This window comes from Dromaius novaehollandiae, chromosome 1, assembly GCF_036370855.1.
Source record: "Dromaius novaehollandiae isolate bDroNov1 chromosome 1, bDroNov1.hap1, whole genome shotgun sequence".
In the NCBI taxonomy this organism is placed as follows: domain Eukaryota; kingdom Metazoa; phylum Chordata; class Aves; order Casuariiformes; family Dromaiidae; genus Dromaius; species Dromaius novaehollandiae.
Genome location: NC_088098.1, coordinates 65,545,443 through 65,572,977, shown reverse-complemented (window position 1 = coordinate 65,572,977; position 27,535 = coordinate 65,545,443). Strand labels below are relative to the sequence as shown.

The following is a 27,535-nucleotide window of genomic DNA, read 5'->3' as shown; positions in this document are numbered from 1 at the left end:
CAGGACTCCAGCCACTGTACATATCAGTGACTACCCTCAAGGAAGAAAACACAAAAATGTGGACTAAGGGAATATGAAAGAGCACCTTCCACTTTTGAGGATTTCTACCACCTGCTGAAGTGAGATGCTCTTTTGTAAATGACATGATACGATCTTGCTATTTCAAAGTTCACAATCCTCTCATTTAATTAGCAAGACAAAACAAACTATTTTAAGAAGGGAGCCTGACAGATTAGATGCAACTCATTCATCTTCCAGCTAAAGTAAAGAAGGAAACTCTAGTTAAAAGGTTTATCTGGACTCCATGAGGTAAGATAAATTCCGGAAAGAGCCTGTTCCTTTAGGGTCAGGTGCTGTGCTTGGCGTGGTAATGGACACATTAGAAAGAACAGATGAATCAGCACAGACCCTAATCTAGATATTAGAGACAGCAGAAAAGTGGCCTTTTCAATGCATGCCATTATTGCATGCAAATAGGCTTCCCTCTGTACACTTCCAGCAGCAGGAATTCAGCTCAAATTCACTTGATAGATTTTTGGATAGATGTGTGAGCTGGTACAAGGAGTTTGTACTTTTTAAGCAGGTCTATTTTTTAACAGCTCAATTTTCTTTTGTAATATACTTTATAATATTCTTTCTACAGGCTTTATTGGTTTAAGAAGCATTCTTTCAGAAGTACTTTTGTGTACAGTACTTGTAAAATTGGTGTTAATGTTAATGCTCATAATAATATAATAATTACAATACTTTGAACTTACTTCTTATATTGACAGATTTCCAAGTGGGCTGGCAAACAGTGAGGGAGATAAGCACATCTTTTTTCTTCTTTAACAGTCTGGAATACCAATTCCCTGATCACTTAGGATATCTGAGAGCCCTCACTTAAAAGACCAGTGTTCTGAGTCCCAGTTCTGTGCCTTTACCATTGGATCACTCTTTTTATTTTACTCAGAGAGATGTTGAAAAAAGCACTTTCAAATGGGCATGGAACAATGCCTCAGAAAAATGGACTCTCAGCAGAAGGATCAGCCCCATGAAGACCATAAAGAACACTGTTCCTCTTCTCTTTGTCTTGTGTCTGCCATAGAGCAAGAAATATGTTAACAATTCTGGAAACCATATAGCTTCAGACTGGAAAACACATTCAGTCTTTCAGCCGTGGAGAAAAAATAATGTTCTAAATGTTTTGCATTTAAAGTAGGGTCTAGGGCCCAGAAGAAAAGACAAGCTGAGGGACAAATACTCAAAGGGCAACACATGATTATAGCCTTAGTTCAGGCCACTACCTAAGCTATCTGCCAGTATAAAGAAACGGTATGTTGCATAGCTGCCAGCATGCATATAAGCAAAGGTCAATGCGGTATTCATAAATGGGCTGGAGAGTGCATCTACTGCAATCCAACACCTGCTCTTTGACTATATTTTACACCTAAGGTATATTTGTGTTTAAAAAGTGACCTTTCTAGTGAAGCCTGCCCTGGAATCATAAAGAAACATGACTCAGAGCTGCCAAGTTCAGATCTAGGTTTGAACTCTCCTGAAGTTCAAGGAAATTCAAATCCTGGACTGTCATCTTGAATTATGCCTCATTAGAATGCTGATGTCCTTTGGCTGTGAACCCATAAGCACACACATGAGGCTACAGTGTAGCATCAGTTAGAAATTTGATGGTGAGAACTTTTTTTCTTGTTATACAAAGACCAGAACTCCTGTGTAAGGGCATTACTTTGCTTCAAGCTCCCATGAATCATCCCAAGTTTTTACCTTCATCTGACATGCTGGATTCTTTGTCTGTTTCTGTACTAGACTGCAAGACTTGCTCCCTGTCTTCCTATAATAAACATATCATCATAATAAACTGTCTAATATACACAAATCTCTGGTAGAACTAGTCTCACCTTCCAACAAAGGGGATAGGCAAACTGATGAGTTGCAAGTACATGGAGGATTCTGGGGGATAAGAGCAGTACTGTGTAGCAAAAAAAGTCAAAAGAGATTATGGAGAAAACTCTGGCTGAGGAAATGGAAACTAACAGGAAATTGGATGGGGTAGGTTTGAAGAATAAAGGAAAAAATGGATGAAGTGACTACTTCAAATTGTTTTTGAACACTGGATTAGTGTGAAGGATTTTCAGAGGATGGAATGACACACAGCCATGGAAAGGTCACTGGCATTAAAGACCTTAAATCATAAACTGAAAATTGGCAGAACCAGCACCAGCTGACTGCACTAAGAAGCAGTAAGATGCTGCACTCCAAGCACAGCTGAAATGCATCAACATAAAGAAGTGGGCAAGAAAAGGTGTTGTCCCAGATGGACAGGATGTGGTTACACAGCATCTCCTGCAGCACAGCTAGACTGATTAGCTACAAGCAAAAAGACTTTGGAGTGGTCAACTGGACACAAGAAAGTTGATAAAGGGACAGGGGTACACACTGGGACTGAGAAATTCTTGCTTGCTAATGCCAGGGGAAGCCTTAGAGCCTTGTTCTCCAGAACTGACTATCCGAGACAGATGCTAAATGTTACATCAGCTCAGAGAGGGCCTTTGTGTTTCAGAGCTTTATACAGCAGAATGGAAGAGATGACTACGGTATATCTGATTTAATATGGGATTTATAAAAATTTATGCTGTCTGAACCTTACAATGAATTCCAGGAGCTCTGAAAGAAGCGGTCAGTTAATGGCATGAGCTGTTAGCTCTCATTTTCAGCAAATAGCTAACACTTTCAGATGGTCTGAAAAGAGGAAAAGTAACTTCAATCTTCACAAAGGTAGAAAAAAGATAGTTCTGGGAACAATCTGTTTAGAAATAGTATGATACAATGGCAGATTACCAAGATGCTGTCCCTTTGCACTGATAACCTTTTAGGAGACAGAGGATAACCTAAGCATTTGGAAAACCAAGTATGTCAGGAAAACACAGATTCTTCATTCAGATTCTGGGTTTGCTTTAAAAGTATGGAAAGCCAGGGACTGACACCTCAAAGTAGGAGTTTAGAAGTGCTTCTACTTAGTTTTCCGCACTCTAGTTCTATGTATGGCTGCAGACAAAACATCCCTAACACAAATTGTAGATGGTAGTTTTTGACATATTGTCTACACACTGGGTGACGACTTAGCCTGTCCACGAAAGGTAACTAAGAAAGCAATTCTATTTTCAGTAGGCTTAAATTTGCAATACAGGCAGCTGCACCTTCACTTGAAAAAAATGTAGGGGTCTGCAAATCAAAAACAGTCAAGAACCAGGACCAGAACTGTCTCACACTGTTTTAATACGTGCTTGTTACTAAAGACTCCCCCAACCCCCTTAGCCACTGACGATGGGTGTCCACTAAGTGGCCTGTGCCTACAGGGATGCTTGGAAGATTAAAGCCAGAGTACTATCCCCCAACCAAGATAAAACAGTGTTGCATGGTGTTGGAACCACAGTCTATTCCTGATTAATGGATTACAAATATTGATGAATACAACTGTAGCAAATGCAGGGGTTTTGTATTGAAAATCAAATGCAAGGAACAGTTTTCCTTTCTGCTTGTCTGAAACACTTGTCCATCTAAAATGAACTATTGTGCCTTTTTCACCCTATCAGATCAACCTATTTACAGACATTTATTAAGCATCATGGAATAAAAGAGAATGTGATTTATTACCTACTGCAGACTGTTACATAAACATAGAAACACAGAAAAATAGAGCAGGAAAGGATCACAGAAGGCCCTCTAGTTCATGCCTCTGCCAAGCCACACTCACCCAATTATTATATGTAAGTGTTTTCTGGAAGATATTCTTCTGACCTGTTCTTAACAATATTCAGTGATACTGTGCTTCCACAACCATCTTTGCAATCTTTTCTGGCCTTACCATCAGAAAATTCTCCCCTAGTGTGATGTAGTCTGTTACTTCTCTTATTTGTAAAGGAGAAGGAGAAAAGATAATTCTCCTCCTACCTGTAACAGCCTTTTACGCGTTTGAAGACATCTCTCTTCAGTCTTCCCTATCTCAAACACACACAGTTCTTTCAATCTTAGTTCCTGCTTCCCACTTTCATTGCTTTCACCACGCTCCTCTAGACTCCTTCCAACTGAACTCCACTTCTCCTAAGCAGAGCTCCCAAAATGAGATACAGTACTCCAGCTGAGATTTTCTTAATGGTGAACAGAATAAAAGAATTGCTATGCTCAGGTTAGCTTTCACTGGCCTGTTAGAAATAACCCAGAAGTTGATTAACAGTTCATGTTTGTCCTGTTTATAAATTCACTACTTGTTTGTCTTTTGCAAAACGGTACCATGTTGGCCTGTTGAGTTTGTAATCCGTAACAAGATTCAGATTCTTTTCTCAGGACTGTTACCTAACTAGCTGTCACCTAAAATCCTTTATTTGTGAACTGTTTATTCCTGCCTACAGGTAGAGCCTTGCACTTTCAGCTTTTTTCAAACCATTTCTCCATTTCCTCAAGATCTCTTTGAATTCTAATGCTGCCCCTTCAGCATGCTTCCAGCCCCTTCTAGCTTCATGTCATCTGCAAATATAATAAGCATACTTCCTCTTCCATCATTCAGGTAATTAACATTGAACCCAGGACCAGCCCTTGCACTGTAGAACCTGACTTGAGCAACTACTCTCCACATAAATGGTCTGACTGATTTCTTTCCCAATCACCTAGACCATGTTTTTCTAGCTGGCTTATGAAAAAGTTGTAAGAGACAGAGTCACAAGCATTAGCAAAGTTAAAGCATATGACATTTACTTTTCCTCCTCCATCTACCAGTCCTGTTGGCCCCTTTTAGAACAAAATTAGAGACGTTTGACATGATTTGTTCTTGGCAAATCTATGTTGGCTGCTAGTCATCTCCTTATCTTGCAGTCATATAGTTTGTTTAAGCATTTGTTCCAGCACTTTTCCAAGAATGGAAGTTTCGCTGACTAGCTTATAATTCCTCTGCTCCTCCCCTCTTTAAAAGATCCAGCCTTCAGGACTTCTCAGAGAAAAACTGCTAGAAGAGATTGCTTCAACCAGCTTTTCAAGACCTTAGGAGGAAGATAATTAGGTCCAACTGATTTGAAAACTAGCCTTACTCATGCTCTAGCTTATTGTTTTCCTGCTCTAACCTAAGAGCTTGTGCCTTTAGTATTATATTAATAGGCCACATTGACTTTTTTGATAAAGAAAAAGAACTTGTGCAAAACAAGGCAGTCAAAATTTTGGCTTTCATGAATATCTGTTAAAGGTTTTTCCTGAACACTGAGTACTGAAAAAAGGTCTGAAAATATACAAATAACCATAGAATGTGGGCTTTATGGAGAAAAAATCAAATGCTGTTAATCAGTATAGGGACTGGAAGGGATCAAGTCCACAACCCTGCTAACACAGGCGAGCACATCACCTTGTTCCATCATGAAGGCATTAAAAGCTCAGCACACCTGCTGCCTTTGGACTGTACCAGATGGAGCAATCTGGCTCGATGTGCATTAACAACTGGAGCTTCTCTTTCCTGAATCGGGTATAAGAAGAAGCAGAGAAATACCTGGCGCTTCTGTTGTGGGATATGGGCTCTTTTCTTCGTTTTCATTGGGCTGATAATCATCTATGTTGATCTGACAGAAATAGAAGAAGAGGCAAAGCCTTTATCAGACAAGGCAGAGGGTTTTCTTTCCCTCAGAAATCCAAGCTGTTCTTGCCATCACTGCACCGAGAGTGCTGGCTGGCAGCAGACCTTGGTAGCAGGCGGGGACTCTCCATCAGCAGTGATCGATTTCAGCTCAATTTTCTCCTCCTTTGTCTCCTCCTCCACAGCTGCTTTTTCTATCTCCTGTTTCTTTTCGGGACTAGCAGTCCTAACAATTTGACAAGATAAAAAGCAAGCAGTTACAAAGGTGAAAAGCTGTTTCCTTTTCAGAAACTTCATGTAGTATAGCACACATCATGAGAACACTCAGCTGGCTGGCATGTCCATCCTGAGTCCAGCTTACATACAATGGGTTCCACCTCTTTATCATCTTCAGGCAAAGGCAGAGGATCTGCTCTAATTCTCTGTAGCATCCTTTTATTTTGTTGTTTTCTCACTGGCATGTATTTCTGTGTGTGTGCGTGTGGGTGGCAGACAGTATGTGCCTGTGTGTTTGTGCACATGCATATTTTAAGTCTGTAACCAGAGATCTCCTCTTCATTCACACAGTTCTACCCAATGATAAAAGCATGAACTGTCTTCAACCCATAGTTTGTGATCTTCCATCAGGCTGACTACTGACTTTTCTGGGAACATAGTTTGCCCCTCGCCTCACTCCCAGAGCCATGGAAACCCTGCTGACTGGTGTGCAGGACAAAGCAAAACAATCTTCTCCAAACAGCCTGGAAGAGAGTGAATAGAATTCAGGAGCAGGGAGAGGCTTCCCCACTGTTGGCAGCTGGGAATGAAAGAGCAGCTCTACACCCAGCTCACACCTCCTAAGAGTCTGCAGAAACACCAAGAGAACTGACAAGAGGAGAACAGGATGTGGCATCAAAAGAGAAAAAAGCAGCTGAATCTTGTGTCATAGGAACGACAACCCCAGAACATGCCTTGTGGTCCAGAGCAATCGGAAGGTAATAGGGAGACTGAATGATGGCATTATCATAGTGACACCATTTCATGCTCTTTCTCCACAGACACCCTGAAAGCTCATCAGTCACCCACAGTTCCTTTCCTCTGCACACATCCTCACAAGTGTGGGGACTCCCAACTCACAAGACCTTCTTATCTTTCAGTTTCAATTATTTTATTTAAAATATTATATATAAATAATTATATATAATATTATATAATTATATTACTTATATATGTATAACATATATATACACTCCCAGATAAGCTGTACATAATGCACATACATACCCACACATATATATGTGCATAATGTGTGTGTGTATATACACACACACAAATGCATGTATATGAGTGTAGATATGTGTATGTATATGGGTTTACCTAGCTAGTTTTTTCCTTTCTTTTTCCTCTTCCTCCTCTTTCTGTGCAGATGTTAAACTTTCAGCATCAGCAAGGTTGTCCACAGCAATGGCCAAAAATACATTCAGCAGGATATCTGTTTGTGTTCTACTTAAAGAAAATGGGCTTTGAAAACGGCAGAACAACATCGTACCAAGGGTGTATTGATTGAAATTTTTCAGCAAGCTGTCATCAGATCTCCTGGATTTTCCAAACTTCCAGTTCACACAACTGTTCAAGATGTGCATATCCAGCATGCACAAACCTACACCTTCCATCCAAATGGCTAACACACTGTATAGGGTTTCCAGAATGCTTGATATAAAGCATCCAAGTCCAGACTTGAACACTTACATTTTAGTTTCTGGTTTCTCAAAAGAGACTTAGTTCAGCAGATCCCACTGAAGATAAGGGGAACTGTGAATGCTTTGCATCTTGACAGCTCAGGTCATTTTTATTAAAACACCTAAATAAGTATTCAAGAGCTTCATAATATTAGGTACCTAGGCTTCCCAGTTTTGGCCTATGTATTCAGATTGAACAACCTCATTATAGGCACTCCCACAGACATGAGTGGATCCAACAGATAGTAAATATTTCTGAGGAGACCAAAGAGAAATTCCTTTAGGATTTGAACTATTGAAGGAACAAGTTGGTAACCCTGTTGTTTCCTAGCAGAGAGCCCATGCATGGAAGCTACATTATAAACCAGGCATGCATGTGCAGCTGAAGGGCAAGAAATCACAACTTCTTTCTTGCCTTGCCAGTCAATGCTCAGTTCTCATGTTACAAATCTGAACATCAGCTTCTTCTACAAATTTATTGAGAATGGGTGTTATTAAACCATAATAACTTTTAAGTAAACTCCAGTTCAAGGCTTAGTCTTGAAGTACAACCACTCCCCTTCCCTGGGCTCCAAGGTCTAATGGCTCCAAAGCCAGCCAGCATGTAGAGCTGGCTCACATTTTCCTCTGCAGTTCACAAGGAGATCCAAATTGTAGCTTTGTGTAAGCTGTCAGGCAGACTGCCTCACTCGACCTTCAGATAAGTGGAATTGCACCATCTCACTTTGAAGAGAGGGCATGCAGGTCAACTGAAATGTCAAATAACAGGGTTTGAGAGATCTGAATTATGAGGAAAGGCCAAAAGAGCTGGACTGAGTCTACAAGGTGGCTTTATAGAAAAATCAGTATAAAAGAAATGTCACCTCTGGCTCAGGAGGGCTATTTATTAGGGAAGCAGAAACCAAACATGAACAAATCTGGAGCAAACTGAGATATGGAACAGAACAACAGTTGTATGTTACATGCAAATTCTTATGAAAAGACACTCACAGCCTAATCATGCAATGCGCTTTGTGCCTCCTGGGATACATACAGTGCCCTTACTTCACCTTGAAGCCAGAGAGACTGAAGTTACCTAACACCAGCTCAGGCTAGTGGATAACAGAGCACACAATTTTCAATTTGAAGAACACACGGATTGCAGTAGGTGAAATGGAACATGGTTCCCGTCAGTTTATACATGAGTTCATATATGATCTCACATAGATCAATTATGTCAAACATATATTACTCCTATTACAGCATTTGTATATAGCATATTGTAGATTATACATATTTTTGTTCCACGTAAGGTTTGGAAGAAAGCACATGGAATATATTACTGAAAAGGCAATTAAAGCAAAAATACACAGTAAGTGCAGTAGGTAGACATACAGATTAGCTTCTGGAGAAGGCAGAAAAGAAAAACCTATAGGGGAATTAAGGGGAATAAAAAATAAAACCACTAAACATGTAAAGTTACTAAAAAAAAGCTGGCATGCGGAACTGGCATGTAGCTGGCTCTTACAACTGTTTATGCGCCTGAAGTCTTAGCACTAGCTAAAATTAAACAAACTTGTTTAACTTTTGGCAGCGCAAAGCCAAAATTCCTTAGGAGAAGGTAAAGATGTAAGGTATGAAATTCATTATTTACTGACACAACAAAGTAGCAAAGGGTGGCTTTTAATTCAGCCCCACTTGGAGAAAAGGTAACATCAAAGGATACAATTTCCACAGATGAAGAGGATGATGAAGTAAATACAGACCAACATTCCTGGAAAAGAGGGGCCGCCATAAGCCATGATCCCATCATACATCACCGAATTCCAGTCCTCCCCAGTCAGGATCTAAATGACACATTCCCACCAATAGGGATACAGTGTTAGACCACACAGAGAATTTGAAAAACCTATTAACACAAAGATATCTCTTACTATCCGACAGATCACACCCTCCCCCAGGATGCTTGAGAACTCTGGATGTGTCCATCTAGCAAATTTAAAGAAAAAAAAAAAAGAGGATGCAAAATGGGCTTGTGCTTTAACTATTAAGAAACTACAGATGTCCCCTTGAGGACTGAAGTTCGAAACCAAACAGCTCTGCAAGACAACTCTGTTCAGGTCTCCCCACCTCTCCCAGGCATTTGCCTCCCACATGCCTGCTGTTTCAGACAGGCTGTGCAAGCCACAGCACTGAAGACAGCACTTCATGCAGCCTTCCCTGCCACTTCTTTTCACCATGCATGTGCAGTCACGATCCTGATGCTCTTGGTTGAAAAGAGCACTCAGCTTAAAGGGCATTTGATTTCTCCTTTGGTGCTGTGGACACATATTTGTTCCCCAGTATTGTGTGAGTGGAAAGCACAGCTGCAGGATTAGGCTTTGGCATGCAGGTGCTACCCTGGGACATGGCAATGGCCATTCTCTTGTCCTATCCTGCTAAGCATTGGAAGTCTCGCTACACATGAGGACTGCAGCTTTGGTTTCCAGCCTTGGGAGGGAGAACCCCTGCTCTGACAGCACAGCCTGCTGCCTGGCTCCTAGTGTTGTTAGCCTAATTTCCAGTCTCGGGGACTGTGAGCCTTCAGAGGAAGGGTGCAAGACCTGCTCTCTCTCTCCCAGTGCAAGCACAATGTCTTGGCCTCATCATGACTGTTCTTGCCCTTACCTGAAACACAGTGAGGAGGGACTGAGGGAAGTTGTCAAATGTACTCCTTCTGGTCTGCATCTCATCAAAGTTAAACTTGCCCCCAAAGAGCTGCATTCCCAGGAGTGAGAAGATGATAATGAAGAGAAAGAGAAGCAGCAACAGGGAGGCGATGGAGCGGACTGAATTCAGGAGTGAAGCCACGAGGTTACTCAGAGAATTCCAATATCTGGGAGAGAAAATAGAGGCAGTTAAAATTTCTTCACTCCAAAACAGGTGCTCATGGACTGCAGAGGATATTGGTTCAGACTGCCTTCTGCATATAAGCAGGCATTTCTAAACACCCTGTTAAGCAGTGAATCATTGATGTGCTTCCCTAAGATAATGAGACCTACTGCAGCTAATGAGTAATTTTACTACCACACATGTACATACACAATCCCCTCCACCCCCCACCACATACACACACCCAGAAGATTATTGCAGCACTCTCCATCTAAGGCTCTGCAAATCTTCTATCAATATACGGTGATTAGTCCTTGCTGCTTCAGTGAGTTACATTCTCACCAACCTCATTACAACACTCACAGATGTTATGGCAGCCAGAATACCCCACTCCAGAGAACGGCCTGTAATAACTAACAGGAACAGATGGGGAAACATTTTGGATGCAAATATAGACTTGTCCAAAAGCTAGTGTGTGTGTATATGCACTTGTGCTCACTCATGGATAGAGGCTACTAAGCTTCCTGGGACTGGGAAAAATGAGGGAGATATTAAAGGTCCTTCTCCTCCTCCAGTGCTTATTTTACATGGACCCTAAAAGAGAGACTCCAGATCTACATCGATAAGGCCCTGAGTTCCCTTTACTCTTGGCAGAGCACACCATCACAACTTCTTGGGTATCAAACCTACTACACTTCCTCAGGCTGGCTGCAGAAGAGGGCTTAGTGATGGGTTCAAAGACAGCTGGCCAAGACATTTCCAGAATCCCTAGGGCACCAAGGCACCAGCTGATCACAACAACCAAAATCAACAGATACTCATTTTATTCTCTGGGACTGACATAAATTTCTTGGATATGACTAAAGCGAGGGCTACTTAGACCAGCTACTGAGAGAAGGACAGATGACTTGTGACCTCACACAAAATGGCGGAAAACTGTACTTCTGCTTTTAGAACAGCTACCATTACAGAGGGATGATGGCTAACCCTTGCTCTCCCACACTGTATTCAGACTTGTGCCTGGATCAAATTGATGCATGATGCAGAGAAAGGATCTTCTTGCCGCTGTAGTCCCTTTCAGGGATCAGAGATGCCACTAGCATGCTCTAACCTAGCCTGAGAGTTTGCTTGCTTTACCAGCTTGCAGAATAGCTATGTGTTGGAAAAGGTGGCATTTTTCTAAAGAATCCACCACATCACCCATGAAGCAACTTTCATTTCAATCTTGCCTCTGCTCAGTGGCTTCTTCCCTGCAGCTTAGTCTGTCATAGCCACTTTTCTTTTATGCAGTTTTGAGCTGTCATTTTCCAATTACCTCACTTTGAATGCACATTGCCAGCAAACTTTGACAGCTTGCACAGGTCAGCAAGGCAGTAGTGATCTCCGAGTCCTCCTTTTAGCACTATCTCTTCCAGGCTACCACCATGCTTTGTGTTCCCCCCGGCCACCTTCTCCGCTCCCTTCTTCCAAAGACTGTAACAGTGACCTTTCTTTCCTAAAGGGACTCTAAATTTCTAGACAGAAATTCTGTCTAGAGACAGAAGTTCCACTTGAGAAGGATGGCAGACATGTCTAGTGCTTTCACTCCTCTGACGAAGTCTGATCCTTCAACATAGAAAACTGTCTGTTCTGCACGCAGTATAGTCATTAGAGACAAATGTTCTTAAAATCCCAGTTAAATTAATGTTCCCAAAAAGTCAGGGTAAAAAGAAGGCTTTCCTTCTCCCATGGGAGACAGGAATGTTAGAATGGCCCAATCACTTTGTAAAGGTCAGCAATCTGATCTGCAGAGGACTCTGCCATGTCCTCTGAAGTTCAGCAACTAGTTCATCTCCAGGGGCCAAGCTTCAAAGAGAACTGTGATGTTTTCCCTCCAGCCTAGCTGCAGCACTTCAGAGAAAACTAAAATGCTTTAAACTTTAACTGCAATTAAAGAGATGAGCAATGTAAAACTACAGAGTAAAGGTAAGGGCATAGAAGCTGCAGGCTCAGTGCCACCAAATGTCCGCATTCAATGTGCAATGTAATAGCTCTCTGTATTCGCATTTACACTTACAGCTCACATACTTTCAAGCTTTGGGAGGAAGGGAAAGTGACATAGGAAAGGGACAAATTAATTTCTGATGGAACTTCACTGGATTTAGCAGTCTTACACCAAAAACTGATAGGGTCCTGAATATCTCTCCAAGTCCTCCAGCGTCAGCCAGGACACACATTTTCTAGGTCTCAAACTAGCAATGCCATTAAGAGCAATAAAACCATTACAAATGTGAATACTCTCAGTGACTCACTTAAAGCTTAAATGCTTCACTATCTCAAAAAACAACTGTACAGACTTTTATGAGGTCTTCACTTCTTACAAATGGCTGAGACTGTCTTACTTGAGATTCAGTTTCTTATGCAACAATCAGATTTTAAAGCAATTAACTGAGATGACCTGGTGATAAGATTCCTGCTATTTTATCTGTGTTCTGAGTGCTAATTAGAAATACAGCACCATTAGAAAAGCAAACAAACCACCCCCCCCCCCCCAAGAAAAAAAGAGAGAAAAAGAAAAGAGGAAAGGATAAGGAGGGCTTGACTTGACTAAAAAGTGGAACTAATGAAGGTCTTAGTGTCCTAGAAGCCTGAAGTTACCATATATCACATTAGCTGGTTGCAGAACTAATATGAACACCACCCTCAAAGCAAAATCTGGGGTGACTCAATGAAATGCAAGGCTTCTACATCAGGAATGAATGAAGCCCAGACAAAGAAAAAGTCTCTGACCACTCCATCCTCTTCTGTTAATATACTACAAAGGAAAAAAAAAATCAGTTACAGTAAATCTCATGGCACTGCTGGACAAAATCAGAGATTTTGGACCAGTCAGCATTAAATAGGAGGTACAAGAGGAAGAATTGCTACTTCCTCAGACTTCTAGGGAAATGAATGTGCTTCTTGACATCTCCCGCTTGAGGAGCTCAGACCCTTGAAGATGCCAATGAATAAATCGCTGCAAAACCCCAATGAGTAGGACATGATTATGATCCTTGTTTTAAAAGAGGGGAATAAGATGCAGAGAAGTTACATGGTTTGTTCAACATCTCACACAAAACTTAATTGCAGAACGGGACTAGAACCTAACATGTTTCTCTGTCCTCTTCTCTCTCCTCTTTATTGCCTTCCACTATGTTTTTATGATACTGGCAATCACAGATGCAGAGCTTAAAACAGTAGCAATAGCTGGCAGGCTCCTTGTAGTAAAGCTTCCCACACTGCTTGTCCAAATTAACACCACTCTGAACAGGAGTACAGGAAAAGGGGGCCCTGTCTCTCTTCCCAAAAGTTAACAGAGAGATATCCACATTTAGTGGTGGGATTTGGGTTTAAAATACCGAATTTCAGTTTACTCTTGCAAATAAATTAATTTATCTTCAGTATATAATGGAGTAAATATAGGGATTTATAAAGTGGTAAAGGACTGTGTATAAAGAGACAATCATTTGTCTTCTCTTAGCAAAGGAAGATTTTCTGGACAGCACTAAAAATTAGGGAGAATAAAATAAATAGATTACTTTGACTGCTTGCCTAATGCACAAGATGAAATAATTCTGAATAGCACTTATAATCTTGTAAGAAATGTTTGCTCTTGAAATTCGACTGTGGTTTTAAAAATGATGTGTTGTTCGTCTGATGGTATCTTTATTTATTTCTGTTTATGCATTCTGTTTATGGATCTGTATTCATGCTTTTCCTAGAAGTGTATCTTCTTGATGCACCCAAAATTTGTTTGTGCTTGATGCTTACCATGGAAAATCCACACAAATATATAAACACTAGGCTACCTACTGATACACACTTGCTAGAGTAACTTCCCTGCTTTGTGCTTTTTTTAATCCCCTTGATTATCACTATTTCCATCTCCACTACATGTCCACATGTCACTGCTTGTGAATACATATTTGACATAAAACATTACACTGTCATCCCTCCTACCCTTCTCACCTTTCCAGGATTGTATCCTTTTTATACTATCATTGCACTCAGATGGCGTATTCTACCAGTACTGATAGTGTCAGTGTTACTAAATCATCACTGTGTTTAGAGCTGACTGAATAATGAAAAAATTCATATTTTACCAGAGAACATCAGAACTAAAAGTTAAGCGTTAATGCTAGAACATTCTCTACTGCAGTCAGACATGAGTGGGCCTAAAGTACTGCTTGGAGGCTTCTGCTAGGGCCTTCCTCATGGGGGTGAACTTCACCCACGGAGGGGAAAAATCATGAAGAAAATTAAAAAACACAGATAAATCTGAGACTACTGCAACCTACTTGCCAATATTTTAGGAACAGGAAAGGAGGCAAAATCCAATTAATACATTATTCATTATTCCTTAGCTCTTACTGTGCTTTACACATAGACTTCTGTACAAATTACAGGACATGCACTTCAGGTAACATTTACTTCCGTGCTTTACACACAGACTTCTGTACAAATTACAGGACATGCACTTCAGGTAACATTTACTGCCATGCAGAACTGTATTTTAGTTCCACTGCATGATGAAGATAAATGTAACTAGTTCTGTGGCTGATTGGTTTCTACATTAAATCACTGTCAGAAGCTTTTGGAATATTTGAATATTCCAATATCTCAACCTTCCTAAAGTATTAGTGATATTCTCTTAGTATTTGCCTTCTTATTAGAGAATTCTCCTAACTAGATTATATACTTTGTGTAGAAGTGGAAAAAAGTCCTGAAAAAACAATGACCTCTTCAGGATGCTGTGTTAAATCTTATGCTTTTATAGCTGTTGGTATGTTGCCCTGGTGTATCTGATTACTCAATGCCTGAACAGCTACCAGTTTCCTCAGAAACCAAGCCTGGAACTCAGTTATGATAGTTTTCAGACCCAAAGATCCAGAAAACGGAGTCACCAGACCAGAGCTCCCCACTATTTCTAAAAGGGTAAAGATGTCTTTCTTGCTGGAAACCCTTGTTAGCTGGAGTGTTCTTCCCTCTCCTATGATCACTCTTCCACATAGACCATCTTTTTTTCTTTTGCTAGTTGCAGGCTTGCTTTGGTCACTGTCTCTTAGATTGCAAACTGATTTTCTGTCTGTCACCTGACTCTGAAAACCATCCACCCTGCCAGAGAGTTGAGGTTCAGAAGCTTTAAGGGTAAATCTTACATGATACTAGAATCTAAGTCTGTTGTTTTTTATGCCTCAAAACTCTGCCATCTTGACTGTCTTCCAGTTCTGGTCTTGTTTTTCTCATGCTCTGTGTTTTTTATCCCAAGTTAGTCAGAAATTTCCTTTTGGGGGAGTTTAAAGTGATTCTAGGGACATTTGCATAGCTGAGCCTGCAGAAAACTCGCTCTTTCATCACCTCAGTCAAGCTTTTTATAGAATGCTAGTGGACTGGCGTGGGAAAAGGCAGGCCCTGCACTGCGTTGGGGGCCACCTCGGTAGGTTTGTTCCAAGAGCTTCCATTTGGGTAAGTCAGAAACTGATTTCTCCTATGACCTCCCCTCAAGCTGAAAAACTGCTAAATCCAGCTGGTGTTTTGGAGGTGCCTGATTGCAGGAACTGGCTCTTATTCAATAGGCACCCCTGAGCCTTTATGCAGACGAAATACATATAAGGAAAAGGAAAAAGAGGGGAGACTGGACTCTGGAAATGCCTGTCTTCTTCACAGAACTGCTGCTGTCACGCTAGACTCATTTGAAGGAGAAGAAGCGCTGGCAAAATCTTTTGCCTATAGCTGCTGGTGTTGATGCTATCTACCTCTCAGGACACTGTTGAGTCTACTGGAGCTGGCACGGGCTCCTCAGTCAAATGTTTTTGCTCAGAGCAGTCTTTCAGGCTCCTCTCTATCACCATAAGGCAACAGAAAGGTCACAAGGCTATCTGCTGTTTTATTTTCACTTTTCCTTTTGCAGGCAACTCCTAAAGCCTAAGTTCAGCTCTTTTTATCCCCACAGATTTCAGTTAACCAATCTGCTTGGTATAAAGTGTCCCCAGCCCCCTTTGCCAGATTCTGCCCCACTCCTTACCACTTACATCAGGGACATCCAGCCCTCCCCATCCTGCACCAATCTTCAGAAGATGAGGACCATGAACTCTCACTACCCAACTGATGGTAGAAAAAGCGAAAAGACAGGCATGTGTGTGTCTTGTACCCATATGTGCTGTGCACTGAGAAGTAGCCCTCCTTTACTTCCAAAGATGACCTCCAAAAAGCACAAAAGTACCTTGTGATTTTAAATATTCTTAGGAGTCGAACACATCTCAACACCGAAATGCCCAGCGGTGACATGATCTTTGTCTCAACCAGAATTGTTTCCAGGATTCCTCCACACACAATGAAACAGTCAAAACGGTTGAAGAGGGACACAAAATAGGCCTGGAGACCAAGGCTATACATCTTCAGCAGCATCTCTGCAGTGAAAAGAGCTAGCAGCACCTTATTGGCAGTGTCTCATGAAAAGCAAACAGAAATAAATTAATGAAACTTAGTCAAAAGACCATCACAGCCAACCATCAACTCTTGCCTATGAGAAACCCCTTCTGAGAACAATCTGAAAGAGCAACATCATTTAAACTTGGGTCAAAGAATGACCTTCAAAGTGTGGTCATCTCATTTACAGAAAAGTTTTACAAAGATGCTTACAGTGCTTCTCATGTATTGCACATACAGCTGTGTTGTATTACACAACCACAAAACCTCCATGGCAGCAATGTGCCATCCTGTGCACAACCTCCCATCACATTTGTCATCTGTAGATTAGAGTGGGAACAGAAGAGCTGCTGTGATACCTGCTGTTGCTTAGTTAAGCCTTTCAGCTGCTCTTACCTCCAGTGAGGATTCAGCTGTTCTGCAGACAGAGGGGAACTTTACAAATCATTCTTTCTTCCTCACCGCCCTGGTAACTAAAATTTACCATAAATGCCTTTTCAGAGGAAACCTTGGAGGACCTGTGGCTCCCAATAGTCATCCATAAATTGGAATTCCAACTGTTGCAGATATATATGTAGTATAAGCTCCTGCTTTCACCTACACCCACTGGAACACTGTCTTGGTTGGAAAGCAGGAAGTTATGCATTCCCAGAAACCTCTCCTAAAGTTGGTAGGTTTTTTGTTGTGTAATTTAGTTTCTCCACAGACAGAGGACTATATTTGCAGCTGAGTGTACTCCTTTTTCACTATGTGGCCATCTTAATGCATCAGCTCCTCCCTTATTCCCCTTTCTTGACACTGATAATAATAAGCAGAACCACTAGCCTCTCCTCACCTTGGACCTCAGTGAGCCAGTCTGGCTGGTTGTAGTGTTCAGAGGCAATGGTAAGAGTGTTGAGAAACACAAGGAAGATCACCAACCAGTAGAAAACATTGGACTTGACAGCAGCTCGGCACTTTCTTCTGCAGAATCGATTCCATCGGCGCCAGTAGCGGCTTGAAAAATTAGAAAAGAAAAAGTACTTTTCAGATGGGGCTCCTTAGGCTATTGCAAATCTCCCTGTCACCTCTAGTCCTGATTCATTGTCCATGGGTGGTAGAGAATAACTTTAAAGTTCATCCTGAGAAATATTCTTTCATTTTTATCTTAGTCGACAGTTTTGGCCATTCTTGCTTCAGCTATAGGAATAAAGTTAGCCCTAAGTCAATTTGAAATATTTAAGGATGAATGAACCTCTTCAAGCAATGTCTTAATCCGATCAAGACATCCATCACCACTACCCTGAGAGGTCTTTTAGCCCAGTTCTCACAGAAATCATTATTCTTCTTGTATTTAATGCTTGTGGCCTAAAATGGGACCTGTCCCAGCACCAGGATAATCAATGAAAAAATGTCCACTGTCTACCATGGACCTTTGGATAAAACTCTTGGAGAGATGAGGTCAAATAAAACCTCGAGAGGGTTTCCAATACTCAGCAATGTTCAGGACCAGGCCCAATCTGAGGGCTAACTCTGAACAGAAAAACAAAATTCAGGAGACCTCAGCACTGCACCTTCATGCCTGGAACTAAGGATACCATTTGCTAATCAACAGACCTTTTTAAAGTTTGCCTTCCATGAGCACATCCCCTTGTGTCACTGATTTCGGAGGGTAATTACTAACCACAGAAGATATTTAAAGCTAATTACACACCTCCTACTCTTCAGAATTTAACTTGCATAGCAACCAGTTTCCAGGCAACACTTGCCACTGTATAATAAATCTAATAGTTTTATATAGATATTATATACATATGTGTGTGCATGTGTATGTGTGTCTCTATATAGACACACACACATACAGAACATCACAAAACAAAGTGGCAAATTGAGGAGAGAACTTCTACAGACTAATCTTCTCTTTGATATTATTTCCAGTGATAAATTGTGACCATGCTTGAGGTGAGGGTTCAGCATCTAGATAAGCTAATGTCAGGCAATATGAACATTGCACACTGCCCAAGAATTTTGCAGCAACATTTTAACATCCAAGCTGTTTTTAGCTATGCAATTTGTAAAAGCATCTAGTCTAGCTAACACAAGTATTTAACCAGGGTTCTGTGTTTTGCAGTGGACTGAGGAAAAGAAATAGTCTTCCCAACATTCAAAAAAGGCTTATAACACCTAGGCATTCATGTTGTCCTTAAATCATCACCGATCCCGCACACCGTACTGTGCCCTTGTGCACTAATGTGCATGCCTATGACCATGTGATGACAGAAGTGTTTTCTTGTGCTAACATCTACACAGTAATGCACGGACTGCAGGAATGTGACCACTTATGCAACTGTGTACATGTATGCATATGTATAGTATATGGATTCCTGAATTTACATTATTGTTTATTACCTAGGTAAGCTGAAGAGCAGAGTTACTCACTTGTTCCTGTTACTGTGAAAGTTAATTTACTTTTTTATAAAATTGACTTCAAATTCAGAGTTACAGAGGCAGCTGGGTGCCTACTGAAGAGGTAGAAATGGACTGAGACCACAACAAACAAGTACCATGAAGTCAGTCAGTCCTTCCAATAGAAACACATAGATGATTAGCCTGGGACTGCTTCACTTTTTTAAGAGCTATTAGTCAACAGAGAACCAAATACCACCAGGAAAACTCCATGTCTCCCATGGTGAAATTAAGCATTCTACAAATAACTTGATGATGCAAACCTCATCAGTTGAGAGATTTGTAACCAAGCAGAAAAAAGCACTGGAACAGAGTACAGAAAATAGAACCTTGAGCTGACAGGGTTGATGCTGATAGACATAGTATGATTATGTAGTTGAACTTTTTTCTTCTGCTTTTATATTTTATGGCTCAAGATGTGTAAGTAGCAATCAGAGAGGTACTTCTGAGTGAAATGCTCTCGAGTCCCTGTGCCTTACTTCAGTGTGAAACAGAGAAAAAGGATGTTGATTTTAGGTAGATGAATAATTCCTGCCCCACAGATGCAGGAATAAATCACTTTACAAGGTAAGGAACACAACAAGTGGCAATGCAGAAAAACATAAAAATCTGCTTTACTTACCTAAACTTAGATTTGGAGATCCGATGCCTGGAAGATAAGAATTGCCATTAAAGTCTCTAAACCTGTCCCATCTCTCCCAAGCTTTTATGAGAACAGCAATAGAAAGAAACAAAATTAAGCACAATTAATTTTTAATGGATGCTGTTTTCTTCTTCAATCCCCTGTAAGTCAGTGTAGGCACTGGGCAGGGCTGGGATTCCCTGATATCCATATCTTGTTGTTTCACTAGTCAGAAGCAGGAGTCATGCCATGATGGGATCCTACCACCTTTGGACATCAGTGAAATAGCCCTTCTCTTGGGTAAAAGGCTGTCCTAATTGTAGGGGCACTCTTCATCTGCTATCAAATTTATTTTTCAAGTCTGACTGTTTTGGCCACTGGGTTTTGTTCTTATATCAAAATATGTATGACTTCATACACACAAACTTGCTGCTGTCACACATCATTTGTCTTTCAGGATACATAAACACATTATGCTACTATAAGGAAAATAATGTTGTGGGTTTTTTCCAGCAATTCAGGCAAAAAGTATATGATGGATATTTTCAAACTTAGATTCTAACACTCATATTTATTGCTATTTATGTAAAATGGCTTGGATTTAAGTGGGGCTGAACAGTCGCAGTTTCTGAGGCTATCAATGGAATTTTGGGTGTTAAGCATTCCTGAATACTGGGCCACACTCCTGCTGTGTATGTTTAAATATCTAATTCAATGCAATCAAATTCATTCACCTGAATAACCTCATTTGCCTTATATGTGAAGTCACAGGCAAAGCTGGAGTCAGACTCCATTTCCCTAATCACTATGTTACGCTGCTTGAAATATATACTACAGGATTTTTGTACCCTTTGGCTGTCTCTATGTACATATTGGTTCACAGAGAGACATCAAGTTATGTGGATGCAGTGGCACGAGTCTGGGGTGATTTAGGAAGCTTGCCAAATCCACCACCAATAACAAAAGAAATGAGAATCTGAGGAGTGAGTATCAATGAGATATTTCTGCTGTGCTGAAGTATTTCTGAAGGTTCCCTCTACTACAGGAAAGTGATTTATTGTTGACCACAGTCAGAAAAGGTCTTCCTTACCAGCTTAAAAATGGATTTGCTGTTAGCAGACATGGGAGAAAGTAATTCTCAAAACATCCAACACTACTTTCTGTAGCAATGTTAAAAATGGTCATGTCCCTGTTTGAGGACATCAGTTGTTGACAAGTAATCAGTAATGGGTCAGTTTCTTTATGTGGAAGAGATTTTAGTGATAGGAACATTTCACCAGCAGATGGTCCAAGCCAAAAAAAAGGCCTCTACACTGAATACATCTTTTCTGCTGTGTCACCGGCAGCTTGTCTAGGCCACATACTAGGCAACAGTGTGGTTACAGACACACACAAGAACTCTTTCAATAAACAAGAAATAACACAGCGGCTGAACAGAATGCTAAATTATGTTGCAGAGACAATGTAAGCTTTAACAAGGATGGCTAGCAAAGCCCCTATAGAGCATATCCTTCAAGCTAAGACTCTCACCAAAGAGAAGTCTTGCTTGAAAAGCCCTATCTACTAACTGTAATACATCAGATCTACAGACGATGGGAAAGAAGGATCAGAAAAAGCCAGGAGAAAGAAGAAGAGTTTAAAAACAGGATGAAAGAAAAAGGTGGGCACTGAAAAGGAGATAGTGAGGACATTCATAGGAAAAGGTTGGAAGAGAGAGAAAGACAGAGAGAGATATGTCATGGAGGACCCGACTGTTGGAAGAGGAAGGATGGGGAGTGTGAAGTCCTCTGATGACCTCATGGGCTGAAGGTTTCCCAATAAGGGAGCTGTGTGGCATTTAAGGAAACTTTTTTTTATTTTAGTAAAAAAGATGTGGCAGGTGTAGTACTCATCATGCATGCGATAATTATATCTTTGGAGCATTACAAGCTGCAGCCAAGTGCCTTCACTGCTCCGACAGGTTGGCTAATAAGCCCCCCCGCCCTGCTTCTCATGCCTTACTGCTAAGGCAGAAGGCTTTATCACATGTGGGTGTGCTATATATATAGAACAGGACAAGGAAGGAGGGAGAGATTTATATTTAGAGGCAGAATCCAAGAGTGAAAAGGAATTTTGGAAACATGATTTGTACAATAATTGTTTCTGCAAACATTATGTTCTAATCTGAAACACACTTTTCAAATGACCCTTATCATCAAGAATCTTTTGTTCTTCAGAACCCAATTAACTATGCCATATATAAACATGCTCTTATGCCATTGCTAGGGGCTGTCAAAAAGTCTGGATTTGGGGCCTTGCTGTGGCCCCTTTGTGACACTCCAAATTTGCACTTGCCAGGGATTCAAGGTGGACCAGCTTCTATGTTGATGAGTTTAACTACTGATCTCCTGCAACCTTGGTATCCTGGAAGCTTTACATCACTGGGAGAAAGAGAGCTTCCCCAGTTGTTGTGTCCAGCTCTGGAATGTCTTGAGAAACTGTATTTTAAAATCATGGTATTGGAACCTATACAATATCCATTTCAGATCACTACTGAGAGCTTTTATCATAGGAACCATGTAATTGAGATTATCTTTTAGAAAGACAAATAGAGAAAACAGTCCTTTACTGCTCAACTAGTTATTTTTTTAATTCTCTAGACTTCCTCTAACCTTACATAGCTATGCACCAAGTACAGCTATGACAGTGAAATTTAAAGATTTTATCAGCAGAAACTCAGGACAATTAGCATAATTCAAATGTAGTGAGTTATCCCATATTCTTACAGATAAAGTCTTCATTTCTCTGGTCATGGTGTACACCAGAGAAGAGAAATCAGGCACTTGCAAAGGGTATGCCAACCTTTGGTAACAGAGATTGAGGACTTATTGTAATTGTACTCACAATAAACAAGAATTCTGGAAAAATATTGCAGGTCTCCAAACGTGATGCAAAAGCCATGTTACAGTTGTTTTCTGGATATTGATATTACTACATCTGACCATGCAATTATTTGGCAGGCTGGTCACAACTCCTTTTACACTGTATGACTCCCCCTAGCAATTATCTTCATGAAAGCTTACAAAATCCCTTGGATACTACCAAAAGTTCTCAGAAGAGCAGTGATAGAGAAATTCACTTACTATGCCTCTAGGTTATAGCAACTTTGGAGATACAATGTCACATCCAAAGAGCTGCATTGTGCTTGTCAAAGATTTTAGAACTGTGAGAACAGAGTCCTGTTGTGATATTGATTCTGCTTTGGTGCAATATGGTGCACTCCTGCTGTTACTGGTCAAGACACACAACAGGTCTTTGGAAAGCGCTTTTTCCCTCTCTGTCTCCCTGCTGATGGAGGTACATTTCATTGCTTCTAGTCAGGATGCTGGAATCCCTGAAAAGATGGCCACCCAGGGTCCTTTTCCACACATTCCTGGGACAAGAACATAAAGTGCCATGACACTTTTGGGAATGCATGCTGCATTCCTGGTAATCTCTCAGCCTGATAAAGTGTTAAGGCTAAATTCTACCCTCAGGTATGTCTCTGAGAATCACAGTGAAGCACCTGCTATCCTCTGTACAATGCAGGTAACACTGGGCAGTTGTATAGGGGTGTGCACAAGCACTTAAGAGCATGCTGACCCAGATGCAATGATGCAAGTTAAGAGAGATGTGTTCGCTGGCCAGCAGCAACAAGAATCTAAAGAACCTCCCTAAGAAAATTGGATATGTCCCGCTAAAAATTGAGGTGGCTTGCTATTGAACAGGCTTTCTTACAGGCTGGGAAAACAACACTCCAGAATCTGGTGGATAATCCCGCTCTCTCTGTGGCAAGTCACAGGTAAGGCCTCTCAGAATTCGAAGTGGGAAGAAAATTCCTCCCCCACAAGGGCATGCTATTGTCCTTTAGACACATATCTAGGGCTGACTGTGAATCTCAAAAACATTATGCCTATAATAAATGGAAGAGGCTGACACACAGGGGCTGATCCTGTGTGTTTTCCTGCTGAAGTCAGCAGTGGTTTCAGAGCTTTTGGCAGAGATTTCTTACCACTGCTCCTGATGTGATGGGGACTTTGGTCTTCACAGAAGGACGCTATCTTCCTATTAGGGGAAAACCAGCAGCAACAGCAGTGAATGACAAACCTGCAAGCAAACTGACTCTTCCCTCTTCACTACCGGCTCCCATGCTGATTGTTGCAAGAGTTGCATAGGAATTATTTTGCCAGCCAGAAAAGCAACAAGGGAAAATCACTGATGGCTCAGCTGCCAGGGAAAGCTTTCATTGTTCACAGTATGTTCAGGACACTGTGTTTCCAGTTGGAAAGTTCATATTGTTTTATCTTGTTTTAACCCTCTTTGGCGGAAACACAATTGAACTGTCCCCCAAATGTATGGAAATCCTGGCCAAGGTGAAAATGCTAAGTGGCTTATTGTTTCATTGAAAGCAGAGCATTTTAAGCTCTCTTATCTTTTGAGCTCAAGTGCTTCAGTTTTCTAATGTGGCTCCATGGACCATTAGTTTCCACAAATGTCTTTCTTTAGCTAATACATATGCATAAAGGCAAGTTCTATTGTGGCACTTCAGATCTGTATGGTTGTATTAGAAAATTAACATTCTGGTTGTACTGGAAGATTATATACAGAGACAGTCTGCACAGAATAGATTACTATTTATTATAAGTAACAGCCTGTCCTCAGTAATCTAAGATCTGCAGAGCAGTAACCACAGAGGCTCAAAGAAATTACTCTCTATGGGGAAGTCTTGGGTATAAGGCTATCCTGTATATAGCAACCCATTGCTCCTAGATCTGGTTTTATCCTACTGATACTTGTTGTAGAGGAAACATATTTCGTTGTACCAGTGACAAAAGGGTATTGAAGCTGTGACACATAAGAAGTAGGTTAAAGTTCCACTTACAAATGTTGTCCTTGAGGATAAAAGCTGTTGCGTTTCTAGTACAGGGCAGATGTCAGGGCAGTACAAGGCAACGTCATGACAGAGATGATTCAGTGTGGAAGTTGTGGGATGCTTCTCAGTGTGCCGCACAACCCTAAAAAGCCCTTTTCAAATGCACGGTATCCCTAAAGCCTGATAAAGCTAATTCCTGTCTTAGAAAAGGAACTACTGTCTGCTGCAGCTGTCCCAATAGCAGCAGCATTACACCAGGGATGAACACGAATGAGCATTTTTTTTTTTTTGTTTTAATTCTAAGAAACTGGATTTACACAATAAGCAAATAGAGAAGCCCTTTTAGATTCCTCCTGAAACTCCTTCTGCTGGTTTGAAGGCTGGCATTGCTCCAGACAGCACAGCTGATGAAGGCAGTTTCTATAGTATAGATACCATAGAAATAAAAACTTCTTTGGAGACAATTCATCAGTAGGAGATAGCTTGTGTTTGAGAGGTACTCTCCTGATCTCACATAGTATATGTGTCTATGGAGCTGAGAAAGGCTGTCAGGGGAGATCTCCAATTCCAAAAGAGATGCTTGAGCTTGGCTTCTCAAGCAGATCTTTCTGTCATTCACAAACCCTTTCAAAGCTCTGCAGCTTTGTAGAAGAACAGAAAAAACTGCCAGTAATTCTAAGTTATCTTCAATATAAATGTTTTTTCTTTTAGATGCCTGGTCATTTTCTCCTTTTGTCATGTGCACATTCTGATGGCAAGGTCAGCCTGTCACCATGATGGGGTTAAATGCCCTTCCAGCCTGATGCCACTAAATAAATAAATATATTACCTTTGACTTGAAATCTCCCTGTTGCTTCAGTCATGTCTGGTTGCAGCTTGCCCAGTGCAGTCTCTGCCCTCTGGGAAAAAATGTGTTTATAGCAAGACAATGGGGACTTATGGCCACTAGGTGATTTTAGCAGGCTGGTAAAATGAAGATTCGTCTACAATGCATGAAACTCAACAATCCAACAAAAAAATTGTCTAGCAATTTCAACTGCAAAAACAAAATCCAGAGGGCAGATGACTGCTCAAAAGTCCGGGCCTAATCTTTAGCTGGAGTAAATCAGGATGGCTTGACTACAATTATTAATGATCACTGAAAGTCACCAATATTAGATGAGGAAATTATTTGAAAAGCTCAGGCAACTTCACACAAGAATTATTCCTATTCTTGAGCAATGCTGAAATTGCCAGAATCACTGGGCCAATTCTGATGTTCTTAGGCAGGTTCCACACAAGGCAAATACTCATTCAAGGCAATTCTGAAATCCTCACTTACATTTTGTACGTTCCAGCAGGAATGTTGGCTTATAGGAAGTTTAATTGAAGGCTCAATAAGAAGAGGACTTAATACTTCCTGAGAAAGGCAAGTTTTCCCTAGTTTCTCTGCCTGAGTGTGTGATACAGTAAATAAAACACACCAGAAGAGTCCAAGCCTCAAAATTCAGAGCAGATTTGAATTTACGCTTCCTTGGGGAATTTTCAGCTCCACAGATTTGAAATAGACACTTTATAAAGGCAGGAACCATTGGCAAATTTTGTGTCTCAGTCCAGACTTTCAAATACAACGATACAGCCATTCATTTTCCTAGTTGGAAGGAGCCCATCCATCTTTCTGAGATGAAAAGCAATCTCAGTGGGGCCTTGAGAATGCAGACTGTCCTTGTGAAAGGAGTGAAAAAACCCTTCTCAATAACAGACTTCAATTCCCTGCTATATGCTACCTATTTTTGAATGAAGTGGCAAGTGGCAAGGAAACTGTCTATCTCCCTGAACCTTACATGTTGTGCTCTGGTGAAACATAGGGTAGCAAGGTACATGGGTACAGTGATCACTGTGCCAGACCACAGTACTGTCATTCTCTTGTAGGACATGCTGGTCTATTTTAAGTAAAATCTGTTCTAAGCCATGATTATGTTTAGAGTTGGGTTTAACTTCAGCTATCCTGGCTACATTCCTGCTAAGATTACGTTCTGCTTGCCAAAATTCCCTATGCAGTTTCAATGCAAAACAAGCCATCCCTCATACACCTCCTTATACATTTTTGCCTTTTCTCCTTATATTTTTAAACAGTCGTCACATTTTACCCTGAAGGTGGCTGAACTCTAACACTGTGAAAACAAACCCTGCATACACAGTCCATAAAGTGCTTTAGGATCCTTTGGGATTAAGGTCATTAAACAAAAGTAAGCTGTAATATTAAAAATATATGCAACTTTATAGTAACACTTGCCATTATTGTTGGCACTGTGCAGCACCAGGGGACCCACTGTGTTAGGCACTATAACTGAAGAATAGACATGGTTCTCCAAATTGGATCCAGCTTACAGGATTGGTCACATATCCAGCTGCTGCTTCCCATAATGCCAAAAGAGCACATGCAACTTTGTGGGGTGCTAATAGGAGGGCTGCAACTGCCTTAGCACTGTGAATAGGTCTAGTCTGGTTCCTTCAGAAAAGAGTTCATAATCTAAACTATAATGCCAGACTCAGCAGGTAGACAACAGCAGGCAGGTGAAGGAAAGCTATCATAAGTAATTTCTCATGGGGTTTGTAAGCCACTGGCTGACACTTGCAGCAGAGCAGACTGAATTTACAATATATTCCATGTATCGTATCTTGTAATTCAGATAAGATCTCCTTCTTCTCTTCAGTTTATAGAAGACAAGGCCAAGGGGGTTTGGAGCAGATACAATCAAGGCTTACAAAGTCATGAAAGTGATGTATAAGCTGAATGCAAAATTGTTTTTCACCAAAACTCACAGTTTTAGAAGGAGAGGGCATTCACTGAAACTAGTAGATCAGCTTAAAACTGATACAAGAAAATACTTTTCTAGGCAGCAAGTAGTGAACTTTGGAAACTTGTTTCCACAGGAGGTTGTGGGGGCAGACAGCATCAGCAGAAT

The 27,535-nt window shown here is 40.9% G+C and overlaps 1 protein-coding gene across 9 annotated transcripts in view; it reads right to left on the bottom strand.

The window, feature by feature from the left end:
• Window positions 1-27,535, bottom strand: part of LOC112993380 (voltage-dependent L-type calcium channel subunit alpha-1C) — a 416,350-nt gene that overhangs the window by 95,739 nt on the left and 293,076 nt on the right. For all 9 annotated transcript variants that reach the window (XM_064515158.1, XM_064515173.1, XM_064515116.1 and 6 more), the window contains 8 exons: window positions 19,697-19,723; window positions 17,465-17,625; window positions 16,424-16,649; window positions 9,979-10,186; window positions 9,038-9,158; window positions 6,971-7,085; window positions 5,720-5,840; window positions 5,531-5,600 (listed from right to left, as the gene is read on the bottom strand). In XM_064515158.1, the coding sequence (XP_064371228.1) occupies window positions 5,531-5,600; window positions 5,720-5,840; window positions 6,971-7,085; window positions 9,038-9,158; window positions 9,979-10,186; window positions 16,424-16,649; window positions 17,465-17,625; window positions 19,697-19,723 (1,049 nt within the window). The remainder of the gene's footprint in view (window positions 1-5,530; window positions 5,601-5,719; window positions 5,841-6,970; window positions 7,086-9,037; window positions 9,159-9,978; window positions 10,187-16,423; window positions 16,650-17,464; window positions 17,626-19,696; window positions 19,724-27,535) is intronic.